General features: G+C 27.3%; 3 protein-coding genes across 3 annotated transcripts; all 3 read right to left on the reverse strand.

The window, feature by feature from the left end:
- Nucleotides 1-2691: 2691 nt before the first annotated feature.
- On the reverse strand, nt 2692-4683 carry OCT59_027267 (uncharacterized protein; the record flags this gene model as incomplete). The annotated part of the gene is made up of 2 exons (XM_066136853.1): nt 2692-4344; nt 4427-4683. 2 exons carry the CDS (start codon nt 4681-4683, stop codon nt 3192-3194), a joined length of 1410 nt encoding a protein of 469 aa, XP_065993300.1. The 3' UTR covers nt 2692-3191.
- Nucleotides 4684-8138: 3455 nt separating this feature from the next.
- Nucleotides 8139-9628, reverse strand: OCT59_027268 (uncharacterized protein; the record flags this gene model as incomplete). Its single annotated transcript, XM_066136854.1, has 2 exons — nt 8139-9291; nt 9372-9628. 2 exons carry the CDS (start codon nt 9626-9628, stop codon nt 8139-8141), a joined length of 1410 nt encoding a protein of 469 aa, XP_065993301.1.
- A 3624-nt stretch (nt 9629-13252) lies between these two features.
- Nucleotides 13253-13459, reverse strand: OCT59_027269 (uncharacterized protein; the record flags this gene model as incomplete). Its single annotated transcript, XM_066136855.1, has 1 exon — nt 13253-13459. The coding sequence occupies one exon, from the start codon at nt 13457-13459 to the stop codon at nt 13253-13255; it is 207 nt and encodes a 68-aa protein (XP_065993302.1).
- Nucleotides 13460-16089: the final 2630 nt, after the last annotated feature.

Consider the following 16089-nt stretch of genomic DNA (forward strand, 5'->3'; position numbering starts at 1 on the left):
CTCCAATAAAATTCTCTGTCAAAAATACTTTCACCTATTAAAAAAAATTCCCAAAAGAAATTCTTTATCAAGGAAAACTCCCTTCTATTAAAAAAAAAATTCTTAATTAAATTCTCTATCAAAAAAAAAATAATCTCACTTGTTAAAAGAATTTTCTAATGAAATTATCTATCAAAAAATAATCTTCCTTATTAAAAAAATTCTTCAAATAATTTTCTACAAAAAAAAAAATCTCAATAAATTCTCTATAAATACAATCCAATAATAAGAGGTCATATAACAAATATATAAAGTATAAACAAAAAAAAAAAGAATTTTCACATTTTTAATACTTAATACGCACTCTTTTTCAAGAACTCCTCTAAGAAATTTCTTCATTTTACCAGTGATTGTAAATCTCTGCATTTACCTATTATGAGAAAGAAAAAATTATTAATAGTGTGCTAAATTTTTATTTAATGGTAAAGAAGACATAGCCAATTCCTCCTTTAGAATTAGCAGACTTTACTAATAACAAAGTAGGATGTTATCTGCTTGAGTTGGTTATCAAGTGAACAAAAGAAATAAAAAACATAAAAAAAAAAAGAAAAAAAAGGGAATAAAAAATAAAAATAAAAATGAAAATAAAAATAAAAATAAAAATAAAAATAAAAATAAAAATAAAAATAAAAAAGAAAAAGCAGGTAATTTCATAGGAATTACCCACTTTGCTCACCCTTACCCAACCCAGACAAACAAATCCAGTACCCTCCTAAGTAAAATTTGTGAACTCCCCGACTCAATGAGTTATCCGTTCTAATTTTGACTTAGGAAGTTACCCACTTTGCAAATAAAAAAATACACACCTCTTTTAAAGTCTCTTGAGCCATTTACACTCATCTAGAAAATCAGTAATGCTCCATTCAGAGAACTTTCATCTGTTGTCCAGTGTTTCAATACAAAATATTGCTATAACTGATAAATAAAAAAAAAGGAATAAATACAATCCAATGATAAGAGGTCAGATAACAAATATAAAGTATAAACATCAAAAAAAAAAAAAATTTCGCGTTTTTAATACTTGATACACACTCTTTTTCAAGAACTCCTCTAAGAAAATATGTGCACACTCCCTGTAGATGGTGTTTTACTTCCTTTTTTTTTGTCTTTTTTTTAGGTCTATTTTCTCTCATACAGTTCTTTTTCTTTATTAGGGGAAATGCGTCTGATATGTCCTGGAAAGATGAAATGGGAAAGAATTAGGTTTTCTCTTAGGCTCCTTTTCTTTCCACATACCTAAACATCATGGCCTGACAGCCCTGACCCAAGAAATGTAAAGTAACGTGTGCTTCAAAACTTATGACATGACTGACGCGTCAATTTAACCCCACGTGTTAATTTTCAATCAACCAATTATTTTTGTTCGAATATTTTTTAAATTTCTTTACAAAGTATTAAGGAAGACGTGAAAAAGGGGGCTTAAGGAAGACCTAATAAAGAGACCTAAAGAAATCTAGTCAGAGAGAAGATAGAGAAGATAGACCTAAAAAAAAGATGACGAAAAAAAAGATAAAGAAAGCCTAAAAAAAAGACAATGAAAAAAAAGATGGAAAAAAAGAAGATAAAGAAAGCCAGGATGAAAAAAAGATGATGAAAAAAGGAAAAAAAATGCCTAAAAAAAAGACAAAAAAGAAGATAAAGAATGCCAGGATGAAAAAAAAGATGACGAAAAAAAGAAGATAAAAAAAGCCTAAAAAAAATGACGATGAAAAAAAAGATGAAAAAAAGAAGATAAAGAAAGCCAGGATGAAAAAAAAGATGACGAAAAAAAGAAGATGAAAAAAAAGATGAAAAAAGAGATAAAGAAAGCCTAAAAAGATTAATGAGATATTTATATTATTTAAATCATATACTCATGACGAAACCCACATCAAGATTATGTGTTACATGTCATTTTTTTTGCGTAACTTATTGATCGGTCTTTTAGAATTATGCTGATTTTGTCGGACTGATATTTTTTTGTTTATGGCTAAATGATTGATATTTTTTTTTTTATCGTATATAATAACACAGATTTAGTTTACTTGTCTGCTCTAATTTTAAACTGAATTACAAATTAATAAAGTAACTATAATATAAATTTTTGGCCACGTCATGATAGTATTATGTCATTACTATGTCATTCCACTTTTATAGCAAAATTACCGTTCTACGCCTCAAGGAGAGATATATGATGTCATGTGATTGATAAAATTAAAGGTCGGTTTGTCAATTGTATTTTACAATTTTTACCAATATTCTAACCAATTTCTTTGGTAGATTGTACTGAATTTTTTTTAACATAACGCAGGCCAAAATTAGAAGCTTGACCAGCATTATAATCTAACTAATAACAACGAGCGATAATTTAATTACCGGTACTTTTCCACCAAAATCATAGAGGAAAAAAAATAATCTAAATAAATACGTTCAAAGATTTTTAATAACGTTCATATGTGTTATAATTATTAGTAATTTATAATATTTTTAATATTTTGTAACTTCCCAAATTCCAATAATTAATATTTTCGCTTATATAATCCTGTCACCACTATAAAGGTATATAAAAAACTTAAAAACTATGGTATAGATAAATTAGATCACAATTTCTTATTGTAATTTTCCATTAAAGTATGAAGTATTAGAATATTTAATGCAAATGAATATTAATTTAAAATTAAATATTAATACATAAAAAATTTATTCATGACTTGTTATTCCGATAATTGTTTTTGGGTCCAAAATCTGACATGAACACTCTCAGTACTAGTTACAAATCAATCTAGCGAGTTTTATGTCTGATTATCCTCTATAGGTAGTTTAAAGCTAAAATATAAAATAAAAGGAATAGTTCAAAAATTTGACTTTGATTGTTTTTATGAATATGAAAAATTTGACTAAAGTCAGATTTCGGCTTAGTTAATTTCTGCATAAAGCTCTATGAATATTATTAAAAATTTTTTTATAATAATTTTTCTATATTTTCCAAATTATATAATTAATATCTAATTGCACACAATAAAGGAATTTTTACACTCAAGTTGATTGTAAACACAGTAACAACATGTACTTTCAAATTATTGTATAGTAAAACCAAATAAAATCTTTTTATTGTTCGCTCCGAATCCTATTTGCGTTATGTAATAACTTTGTATAACAAAAATATCATAAATTCATGATATGATTTGAAATACTTCATATTCTTCCACAGAAAAATTATCAACAGCCGTTTCTCTGATGTGTTTTTCGTAGAAACCCTTCGAACAACCACAAAAAACTCCAATTAAAGAAAGGTCACCACCAAATGATGGGCCATGACCACTAGCGTTATATATAGCATATTTTTCAAATTTTATACGACTTAAAATATAACTTTCAATGTCATCACTATCTTTAAAAGAAAATATAAAACTATCTTTAGTAGAGCTAAAAGCTTCATCACAAATTTCACTAAACTCATTAGATTCCCATGCAATAGGATTATATCCTCCAAGAATTTCTTTACTATCTTTCACTTTAATGATTGTTATAGTATGAGATTGATTGTCACAGATTTCATGAAATTTTTTAGGTGTAAATCCATCACGAGATCCACGAAGTAATAATTTGAATTTGTACGCATGTTTTATCTCATCTGTAATTTCTAATCTATTGACCCATTTTAAGATTAACTCAGCGTGTTGAATTGTAATAATTTCGGAATCAATTTCCTTAGCAGCCGTACGAGGTTTTGACTTTCTGGTTAATTGGTCATTAGAGCTCAAAAAATATTTTAGTAAATCTTTATATAATTCTTTTGGTAAAATTTTTTTATAGGGTAATACTTCATCTGAAAATTCATTAGAAGATAAATTATAGAATCTAATAAATGGAATACAATGTTGCAAACTATTTCTCAAAGTATCCAAATCTTCTTTTGAAAAATTCGTAGGATCAGAAGAGAGTTCCGGATTTTGAGCATGTCCCCATTTAACCATATGTTTCCATACTTGAACTTCGTCCATTTGAAGATTATCACTTTGAATAATTGTGATCAAAAGTTTTTCTGGAATTGAAGAAAAATTTAAAGATTTGAATATCTTATCCGGTTCATTAGACGTTAAATCAGTACAAAATTTTTGCAGTTCCAAAAAAGAATCGTTCTCAAAGCTTGTTTGATATACCAAATTAAAATTTTGTTCCATCCAATTTGTCTTAGTTTCAATCAAATAAGATTGTAAATAAGTGATTAATTCCTGAAAGCCAAGTTCATTTCCAGCAACCAAGATTTTAATTATATCCGAAGTATCATATTCATCCAAAGAAATTTTTCCACTATAAATATATCTAAAAATAAAAAAATTATAAATTTAAATATTTTATTTTTAAAATATTTTTATATTTTAAATTATAATTCTTATCTTCATACCTTAATATTACTTGAAAAATTTCTGGTAAAATATTTGGTAATTTTATATGAACCAAAGTTTCATCATTTTTCTTTTTATTTGTTGTCAAAATTCTTCGTAAATAAGTTGAACGATAATGTAAGATAACCATATGAGCACGGAATATCTTTACATAAGGGTCATTACCAACTTCAATAGTAACATCATAATATTCTTCATCATTTAAACTTTCAAGTAAATTTTGTGATAATCTTGGTAAAAGTTTATTTTCATCCATGATTTTACAAATTTAAAAGAAGAAAAAGAAATTAACTTTTTTAATTTTTGTTTGACTTATATATTTGCTACTGCAGCTTGTTGATCCAAAACATCCTAATATTTTTGTGTTACTCAGATAATGGTGTAGTTAGCCAAAAAATAATTAGCCCGGCTCAGGCGTAGATCGTCGTGGAATTCCAGAGGATTTTCTGCAATTAAACCGGGTCCGGATGATCGGCAATCAGGAATTCGGCTCCGTTTTTCGGCTAACTATCCATCATACGGTAATGCGACACAAAGTGGTATAAATAATTGAAATTAAAATCGGCTTTGTAAAATTTTACGAAGTCGAAGTAACTGGGATTTATTAATCATTGACAGTTTTTTTTTATTATATTATTTTAATTAGATTAAGAATAGATTCTATTTTTACATTTATTGCTATGATCATGATTAGGTAATTCAATTGACGTATCTTCGCCCAATAGATAAGGTCTTCTCAATTCTTCAAGAATGGGAGTATGGGACCTATAGGACCTGGGTCTTGATGATGTCTAAGAAAGAAAGGGAGAGGTTATCATATGATCACTCAGATAAATAAGTTATTGAATTACTAGGCTGATATCAGAACGCTTATCCACGCTTACTCAGGCACATATACCAGATATCATCTAGACTCACAAAGAATCCCGACAAATAAGCATAAGCATATTTGGAAAACCTTAGACATATACGTGTGTGAGCAGACCCATGAACTAAATCGTAAAAAAGCCTTCATTGCAATTAAAGCCCAACCTCCAAATTTGAACACAATAACTCACCAAATGCGCAGAAGAATGTAAAAATGGCTGAACTTATAGATTTTTTTTGTAAGAAGACCTGAATATTGAAATTGATTTATTGAGAAGGAAATAAAACCTTTTTATATATTTTTTATTGTACAACTTTTATGTATTAAATATTGAGTACAAAATGTACAAAAGTTAAATTGCAATGACTCATATAGTTGATGTGAATATTTCTTTACCTTATTTATACTAGTTACATAGACTGATACAAGTTTATTCACAATAAATAAAATTATTACACATTATTTTTACTTAAATATTGCATAATTTCAGCTAAACTTGATTTTGAAATATTTTACATTAAACGGATTTATAGTTTAAGCCATAAATACTTTCCTTCAATAATTTTTTTTTTTACTTTAAAATTATGTACAATATATAAATTATTTTGATTATTCAATTTTTAATTTCCGCAATGTATTAATAACATGATCCAAAGATCATTAATTAGTAGATTTAAAATTTATTGAGGTTTCCTTTGATTAAATTCAAATGAGACAAATGCGTATTGTATACAAAAGTTAATTTTAACTTTAATTAAAATAGGCCATTTAAACTTATTATAGCTTTTAACAATGAAACAATTAGCTAAACTAAAATAATAAATGTTAAAAACAATATTAACGTTGGTCTCAGTTAAGTCGGCATCACTATGTACTACATGAGTTACCTATGAGTAAATGACCATAATCATTTCCTAGACTCTAATTCGTTAAATTATATTATTAATTTCATCATCTATTTTAACTTTTTCTTGATCAATTTCTAAATTTATTTCATGCCTTACTGCCATTACTTTCACTTCCAATCCCATCATCTAATCGATCGTTACGTAACTTTCTTTTATCCTTCCTACATATCCTTGACTCTTTTCAAATTCAACTACATCATTACACCTCAGAAACTAAATTTTAGATCAAAGTTTATTCAAGATTTCGTTACATACTTGAATAACCTTTGTTTTTTCTTTTCTCATTTCCGAGTCTGAGAAGATTTTAGTATTGATTAAACTTCGAGTTAATTCTCTCATTAATTGAGTATCCGTGCATAATTTTTTTAGGAGGAAGACAAGTTGTTCTTTCGACAAAAAGTTGATTTTAAAGTTCTTGACTGATAATTTATAGAAAATCTTTGATAATATTAGTATTACTACAGAGCACCGAGTTAGGTAGTAGTAAAGTTGTATTGAGATTATTGATACACATACAATAAAATTGCAATTTACTTCACCTTACCCTCACATAAATAAGTGATAACATTAGTAATCAAACTTAGTATTAAACGTTTACAGAGCTTTACAATCCTCCTACCTCCCTATGTTAAAGATTTTTGGGCAGAGTACTAATATAAATCTTTTTTTAAACATATTAATTTTAAATATTCAATAAATTAGACTAGTAATTACTTTTATTAGTACTTGGTAGTATGGTTAAATAGCGTTAAATATCAAATAATTTACATTTTTTTTAAACTTTTCATTGTAGAAAAAAGGAAGAGTACAGTCAAACCTTTATATAACGATAATATGTCGGGACATATATGAAATTTTTAGGAAATATCGTTATATCAAAGTTATACCGATATTTATATGTCCTCACATAAATTGGGAAAATAAAATTTTATCGGTATATCAAGATTTTAATAGTATATCGGTATATCGAATATCGGTATATCGAGGTTAGACTGTAGGTATCAATTAATGAAAACCATAGATATTTAATTAAGTTACTAAAAAAAGAGTAAATAATCAATAAAGGAAAAAGCAAGGGCTAATATGTGAGGTTACGTCAGCGGATGAAAGGAAGGAAAATTGAATGGGTTACCATAAAATCGTCTAATGCCAGTACAGTAGAATGCTCCTTCGCTAACGCCCCGGACAATGAATATTCCTCTTAATGAATTAGAATTGAAATGTGTGAGAATTAGTTAAGAGGAAATTGAAAATTCGCAAAACTTTTTTTTTTTTTGAATTTAAGCAATATGACGTTCGCAAATATCGAAACTATTAATATTGATAAATGAAATATGAATTATACAAAAAAAAATTTTTGAAATATAGGATATGCAAACTATTTTACCACTTTGTATTATACAGTACATAGTATTATCGTTGTAATAATTTTATCAATTTGTATGTGTTGTATTACCTAAGTTTCAAGACATTCCTCATTATAGAAGTTTTAATAACCCACATAGAAGGATACGTCCACGAATAGATGATTGATTAAACGCCCACAAGCACAATTGGGTTATACTCGTATAATGATCGTGAATATTTATAAGCAATAATTTTAATCTACCGAGTAATTGATTATAAATTTTATGCGAGCGACAAGCGTTGCTCATAAGACTATAAAAGATTGTCATTATTCATCAGGAGGTAAATGGGCATGTACAGTAAATTTATTTATTTAATTAAAGTTCTCTAATCACTAAAGTAGGTTTGCTTAAAAATAAAAAATTCTGGTCATAGGCTAATCTTTCTTATACATTGCACTTAATATAATCGTCATGATAACATAACACATTTCCACCAAATTCTCCAATTATCATTATGACGGTTTCATGTTTGAAATGAAAATAAAAATAAGTAAAAGAATATATTCTATAGAAACAAAATCAATTATTACTTTTCCTTTATAATTTGAAACACTTCATATTCTTCCACAGCAAATGTATCAGTAGTTTCTCTGATTTGTTTTTCGTAAGCGCTACCATCACAACAACCAGTGTCTCCATATAAACCAAGGTCACCAATACCAAATACTGGACCACTATTATTATAGTTAAGTAAAGCAAATCTTTTACATTTTACACAACTAAAAATATAAGTTTCAATATTATCACTGTTAAAAGAGAATATAAAACTCTTTTTAGTATATCTATAAGCTTCTTCACAAATTTCATCGTATTCAGATTCCCATTCAACTGGATTATACCCTCCAAGAATTTCATTACTATCTTTCACTTTGATAATTGTTATAGTACGAGATTTATTATCACAGATTTCATGAAATGTTTTGGGTGTAAACCCATCACGAGATCCACGAAGTAACAATTTGAATTTGTACGCATTTTTTATCTCATCCGTATTTTCTATCCATTTTGAGATTAATTCAGCATGTTGAATTGTAATGATTTTGGAATCAATATTAATTTCCTTAATAGTCGTACAAGGTTTTGAATCATTAATTGGTTGACTGTCAAGATTCATAAAATATTTTAATAAATCATCATATAATAATTCCTTTGGCAAAACCTTTCTGTAAGGTAATACTTTGTCCGAAAATTCTCGAGAAGTTAAATTATGAAATTTTATAAATGGAATACACTGGCGGATATTATTTTTTAAAGTTTTGAAATCTTCTTTTGAAAAATTTGTAAGATCAGATGGAAGTTCTGGATTTTGAGCAAGTCCCCATTTAAGCACATGTTCCCATACTTGAATTTCGCTCATTTGAAGATTATCACTTTGAATAAGTGAGACTAAAAGTTTTTCCGGAATCGAAGAAAAATTTGGAGAATTGAATATATTATCTGGCTTTTTGTTTACTAAATTAGTACAAAATTTTTGAAGTTCCAAGAAAGAATCGTTCTCAAAACTCGTTTGATATATCAAATTAAAATTTTGTACCATCCAATTTGCTTTAGTTTTAACCAGAAAAGATTGTATGTAAGTGATTAATTCTTGAAGGCCAAGTACATTTCCAGTGACCAATATTTTAATTAAATCTGAAGCATGATATTCATCTAAAGAAAGTTTTCCACCATAAATATATCTTAAAATAAAAAAAGCGTTAATTTAATATTTTATTATAGAATCGTTTTATAATTTATATTTATTCTTAATTTTTCTTACCTTAATACTATTTCAAAAATTTCAGGTAAAATATTTGGTAACTTTATATGTACCAAAGTTCCATCATTATTTTTTTTATTGGTTGTCAAAATTCTTCGTAAATAAGTAGAACGACAATGTAAGATAACCATATGAGCACGAAATATCTTTATATAAGGATCATTACCAACTTCAATAGTAATATCATAATATTCATTCTCTTTTAAAATTTCAAGTAAATTTTGGGATAATTTTGGTAAAAGTTTATTGTCATCCATGATTTATAAATTTAAAAGAAGAAAAAGAAGTTAACTTTAATTTTTTGTTGTACAATTGACTTACAGTATATAAATGGTTGCTGTAGCTTGTTGATCTCAATACAACATATACGAGCATATCTTTACTGATGATCTAATTTTTAGCAAGTCATGTGAATTTTGATGATCTACCACCGGTCCATAGTTTACGCTGATTATTGAAATATTTATTATTATTATAATTATTATTTTATTGGATATCTTCAATTTTTAGAATATATTACATAAGAATATGGTTTAGATAGTGATTTAAGTAGTACTCAAAAGTGATTATTATAATAATTAAAAATTACGAATAATTTAGTAGAAAACAAAAAAAAAAATACTTTATATTTATTTCTATAGATTATTTTCCGTTGCTCAAAAATCCTTTAAATCTCAGCATCACAATTATATTAGTAGAATTGATCTTGAATACAAATTCAAGAAAACGTAATTACAGATTTTAATTTGATAACTTTAATTTATTCTTTTTTTAACTAAAATGGGGAAGCATATAAAATTCAGATTAAAGAACTTTTGAATATAAATGAGCTTAAATTTGTTAATTTATCGAGAAAAATCTGATACTGAAAAATTAACATTGTGTATACGAATCAACTTAGTTTTTTAACTAGATAAGTAAACTCAATTTTGTTTATTTTCGTAATATTTTTCGTTTATATGTGTAAAAGCAAATAAAATACGATAAGAAATTCTACTTTCTTTGTACCATTTGAAAGTAACCATGATTTCCGAAATTATGTTAACCAATAAATATTTAAATCACATGAATTTTAAATCACATGAATGTACCAACGTAAAATTTTACATGCTGCGTTGCTAAACACGAAATTAAAAGAAAAATGTCTTTTCAAGCATTAACGCTCAACTACTATAGTAAGAAATAACTAAAATATGGTTCGAAAAAAGGAATTCATATAAAGTTGAAGAAAGTATATCTTGACGACGGACGCGTTTTTATTAACGATATTCTATTAGGACGCAGTAAAAAAAGAAAACACAAATGATCATTTAATTTCTTACATATCAAGATACATGTTTGCTTTATAAATTCGTTTTTTAAAAAATGAGTCATTGCTCGAATCAAAATGAACTAACTTGATATATAAATAAATACACAATACAATTTTTTTTTTAAATATATAAAGGTTTTCATGCTATCTCAATCTCAAATTTTTATTGGTTTAAAATTTTTTATTATAGAAATCAAAATCCGCGCGCCGCAACAAATTAAATATGAGAACCAATTTCTTAACTTTATATCAATTATTACAGTAAAACTTTTTGAATTTAAATTTTAAATAAAAAACTATCTCATATCCAAAATCTTATTTTAACCCTATATTCTAGATCTTAGATTCATCTTTTAATCCGTTTCAATAATTCTATCAAATAAATATTTAACAAAATTTCAATTTTTACCACTCATTTCTTATTATTTGTATATACTAAAGTTTGTTAATTAGTGAGAAATGTAATAAATAGGATAGTATTTATTTTGTGGATTTAAATTGAAATCCCAAATGATTTTCGCCCTAAATTTGTTAAAGAGTCCCTTAATATAAAAAAAATTAAATATGATTGTCAAGATCTTAGACTAGAATCGAACTAGTCAAAGCATAGACATGCTCTCCACCAGGATAAGATTTAAAAAAAATTCTGTTTGCTTATTCTTTTAAACGCATAAGAGAAAGAAAAGAAACAGAAAAAGAAAAGAAACACCTTAAAATATGGAAGAACTCTAGAGCTATGACCTCAAACACCAATAGGCAAACTCAGAGAGATGCTATGGCTGACCAGCCGGAAGACAGGGGCATATGCTATGGGTTTATCACGTTTCCAATAAACCAAGGTCGTCTACAGTCACATTATGTATATTATACTATACAATGGTCTAGAAAGTTCAACCATCTTCATTATACTGGTGACCAGATGTAAAACCTAGACATCACCAGAAATAATGGGCGTTTTTACTAATAAAACTGCAAAACAAACTCCTTTTGTACGAGAGAGATACCTCGTTACGCGTGACGACCAGATGTAAAACCTAGACATCGTCAGGAAATGGGCGTTTTTACTAATAAAACTGCAAAACAAACTCTTTTTATACGAGAGAGTACCTCATTACGCGTGACGACCAGATGTAAAACCTAGACATCGTCAGGAAATGGGCGTTTTTACTAATAAAACTGCAAAACAAACTCCTTTTGTACGAGAGAGATACCTCGTTACGCAGATGTAAAACCTAGACATCGTCAGGAAATGGGCGTTTTTACTAATAAAACTGCAAAACAAACTCTTTTTGTACGAGAGAGATACCTCGGTATAAAAAAAGAGACCTCGTTGTAAAAAAAAGAGACCTTGTAAAAAAAAGAGACCTCGTTGTAAAAAAAAAGAGACCTTGTTATAAAAGAAAATGTCATTATAAAAGTAAAAGAAAGATATTTAAAATATAAAAAACTTCGTTATAAAAGTAAAAAAAAATATAAGGTCGTTATAAAAGTAAAAAAAATATAAGGTCGTTAAAAAAAACATAAGGTCGTTAAAAAAAAAATATAAGGTCGTTAAAAAAAAATATTTAAGGTCGTTAAAAAAAAATATAAGGTTAAAAAAAAAATATAAGGTCGTTAAAAAAAAAGTGCAAAAAGTGGTTTATTTATAAAAAAAAATAATCAGTGGGTTATAAGAATACGCTGATTTTATATTTGGACAGATTGATTGATTGATTTGATTAAAGGAGTATTTGGCTGATCCGCAGGACTGGCCTTCAATTGTATGTTGCGTAACAATTTTTAAAAAGTTATTCAAAATATGAGTAACTCAGAGACGTATCGGTCGTATCGCGCAATTTATCAAATATCAATATCAGCAGTTGCATCATGCACCATGACTAAATCAAGACCTAGGCACCTAGCACTTTTAAATAATATACGGAAAAATGATTACAATAAGCGTAATAAAGGTCTAATACTTCAATTTTAAATATGTGTATAAAGTAACGTGCGAGTTACACCTATGTTTAAAATTGCAATGACTCACTACACGATCTCCAAATAAATCAATAATTGTCATTGCGTAACAAATTATATGTGGTTTAGGCGGTAGTATGTTCTTGTGTATTTGTTACGGTATTGTGCTTTATTGCTTTTTAGGTATGAAACTTTAACCGGTATCAGGTATGCTTTCGATCTTACTAAACTTCTTTTTTAATTTAATTACCATTAAAAAGTTAGAATTTTTTTTTTATAAAATTACTGTAGTATTAATTTCGTCTATAATATAACTAATCATACCCACTCAAAGGTTATTCATATTCCTATGGTATTTCGGTACGATTGGCATCGTACCCATCGTACCTGTACATAATTAATAATACCTTACTTATTATATTATATTATATCGTACCATACTACTTTACTATATACTCATGTGGTTTACGCATTCTTCATAATAAAATGTCACAAATTAGTTTTGAAATGAGGCCGCTGCGGTAAATTTTCTCATCAGATTCATTGATACAATGCCTGAGCAATCTTTCGATTTCATCAAGAAATCTGCTCTTTCCAGTTCCAGGTACACCGGCTAAGACGGAGATTGAATGAAAGTAATCCACATTGCGATGTTCAAATCGCCTCTTAATCCCAAATATCGGTTTGCTACCATTCCAGAGGGTATCGATGGGGTCTTTTCGTTGATGAAGTTCAAAGTCTTTACCAAAGGTTTCAATTCAATTTTAGCCTGAGGAGCTAAGAAACACATAATTGAAAAGATAACAAAGCTAAAAGACATACTCAGTTTTTACCACGTCTGAATTGTTGTATCCACTTGTAGATAGAAGTAACATCGTTTCAGTTAGGAACTAGAACCACTAATAAATAAGAGACTTGTTAGAGTTTTTTTCACCATAATCCCGCCACTGGTAAGTGTCTTCCAATGTTTTACCTCTCGAACTAGATATTTGCATCGAATTTGGTCTGATTGCTTTTTTTTTTCGCGTTAAAGCAGGTCCCTCCCAGTAAGGCGTTCCACAAGGTATCTGTAGCTAAATAACTTCGAGCATCTATTGGTTTGAAACGGTGTCTAATGTGGATGTTAGATACTACAAAATTTTTAGTATCTAATTCATCTTTAAAATAGCCTTTTAAACGGTTTATTTCTTTTCTATGGAGTTTTTGTACAATGTACAGTATTATTCGGGTAGAAACACTTTTTATATCTTTTTTCTTGACATTAATTCTCCAAAGTATCATATCGCTAGTATTTTTAGAATCTTTCTTATCACTAAGAAATTCCCTGAGAAGTGCAACGGTCACTGTTCAACGGTGAATAATTTTAAAGGATATTTTTAATTTACCAAACTCGACGGAACTTCCATTTTCATTATTATAAATGGGAATTGGAATTAAACTATCAGTGTTTAGAAATAAACAATTAAATAATGCTTCCATTCCAGTGAGAAGTAGTTGCAAATCTATAGCAACTACACAGATTTCACATATTTATTACAATATATTTTTCAGATTCTTTTGAACTATTTATTAATTATTTACTTTGATACAAATTTTGTATAATAGTTAAATTTCTTATAAATAATCGGAAAATTTATAAATAATTAAATTTATTTAAGTAAGATGATACATTTATTTAAAATAAAAAAAATTTGTCAATGTGAGACGACTGAGACGTCAGAATGGTCGTACTATATATGATGATGTAAATCTCCCAAACATAATATCCATTTTCACTAAATTGTTTTGCATTTATTCCTTTACTAAAAAAACCTTTTATTTCAATCTTTCATAATTTTGTAATCCCATTCTAAAAACTACATCTCCATATTCTGTACCGGATTTTTTATCACAAAATTTGCTTTCTACTAAACAAAAAAAACACTCATTGTTGTCACCATTTGAGAAGAAAAAATATTTCGAACTAAAAAAAGAAAACATTATTGAACAATAAAAAGTCAAATTCATATCATTATAAAAAAAAATTCGTCTTGTTTAAAAACTAGCGATTTATTTGGTTACAGCACGATTTCCCAACAAATGATTTCTCGACAAAACACTTGCCTTTACAAAAGTTTGGCCAGAGGTATACAGAGTTATGTACGAACATATGATCAAACGGCCAGCGTTAGGCTGTCTTCGTAAGCGATTTATATAGTTTATATGGCACGATTTCATTTATTATAATTATAAATTAATAATATTTATAAACTAAAAAAAAACAATTATATAAAAGGGAAAGAATCAAATTTCCTTTCATAAATTTTACATTATGTTTTATCATAAAACAAGTTCAAAATAAATTATATTTCATATATTTTACATTTTAAAGTCCTAACTCCCCTTTAAACATGAACTCTCGTTTTTCTTATATTTTTAATAATTATTAGTTATAGATTTAAATAAATATTTTTTTTATATGATAAATGATTAAAAATTCATAACAAAAATTAAAAGTAGCAGTGCTTATACACAGTGTATCTTAATTTTATTGAAACAAGAGGTTATTTAGAAATTTATACTATATTTATCTATATTTACGAATACATTTTGCATTAGCTTATTAAAACCATTATCTCATTAAATATTAAATTAGTAAAAAAATTATTTATTTTTTTAATAATAGTTATTCACAGGACCGATATAGCCCCACATCCAATAAGTGATCATGCATTAATTAATAACATCATAAATAAGTTTTATTTAACTTTCATTTTTATGCTTTTTTTAATCCACTATTCCACTTTATAAGCTTTATTTAAACTTTTCCTACAAAATATTCATTTACGCCATATTTTTTTACTCCACTTTATTATATCAATCATATGTTATTGTTATACCTAATAAAAATATCGGTCTATGCCAAATATAGAATATACATAAGACGCATAGTCACGTTTTCTTTTTAAATTAGGTTAGAATCAAACGAACGATTCGTTCACTCTAACCAGATATAGAATATAGACATGCATGTGTGATATATTATATTAGATATGTTTCAACTTGACAAAAAAATGTCGAATTATACCATATTTCTAAAATAAGCTTAAATTCTCATACCGTACGTACTTCCGCATTTAGATATATTAATGTGAACGATAACTCTCATTATATATAAATCGAATAGCAAAAAAAAAATCGCGTAGATCAAACTTTATAATCAATCGGACCCAAGTAATTTTAAGCGAATCACTGGACCGCACAGTCCGATGTTCCGGACCCAAATTCACATGATTGGACACCGTAAGGTATAACAAGTATTAAACATTTTAGAGCTTTACTACCGTCTACCTCCCATTTTTTAGGCTGCGCATTAATAATATTATAGAACTTTTATATGAATATTTACGTTATAAATCATTCTTTTTTACACATATTAATGTTTGAGTAATCAATAAACTGGACTTTAAT

The sequence above is a fragment of the Rhizophagus irregularis genome, chromosome 7 (genome assembly GCF_026210795.1).
Source record: "Rhizophagus irregularis chromosome 7, complete sequence".
Classification (NCBI taxonomy): Eukaryota; Fungi; Glomeromycota; class Glomeromycetes; order Glomerales; family Glomeraceae; genus Rhizophagus; species Rhizophagus irregularis.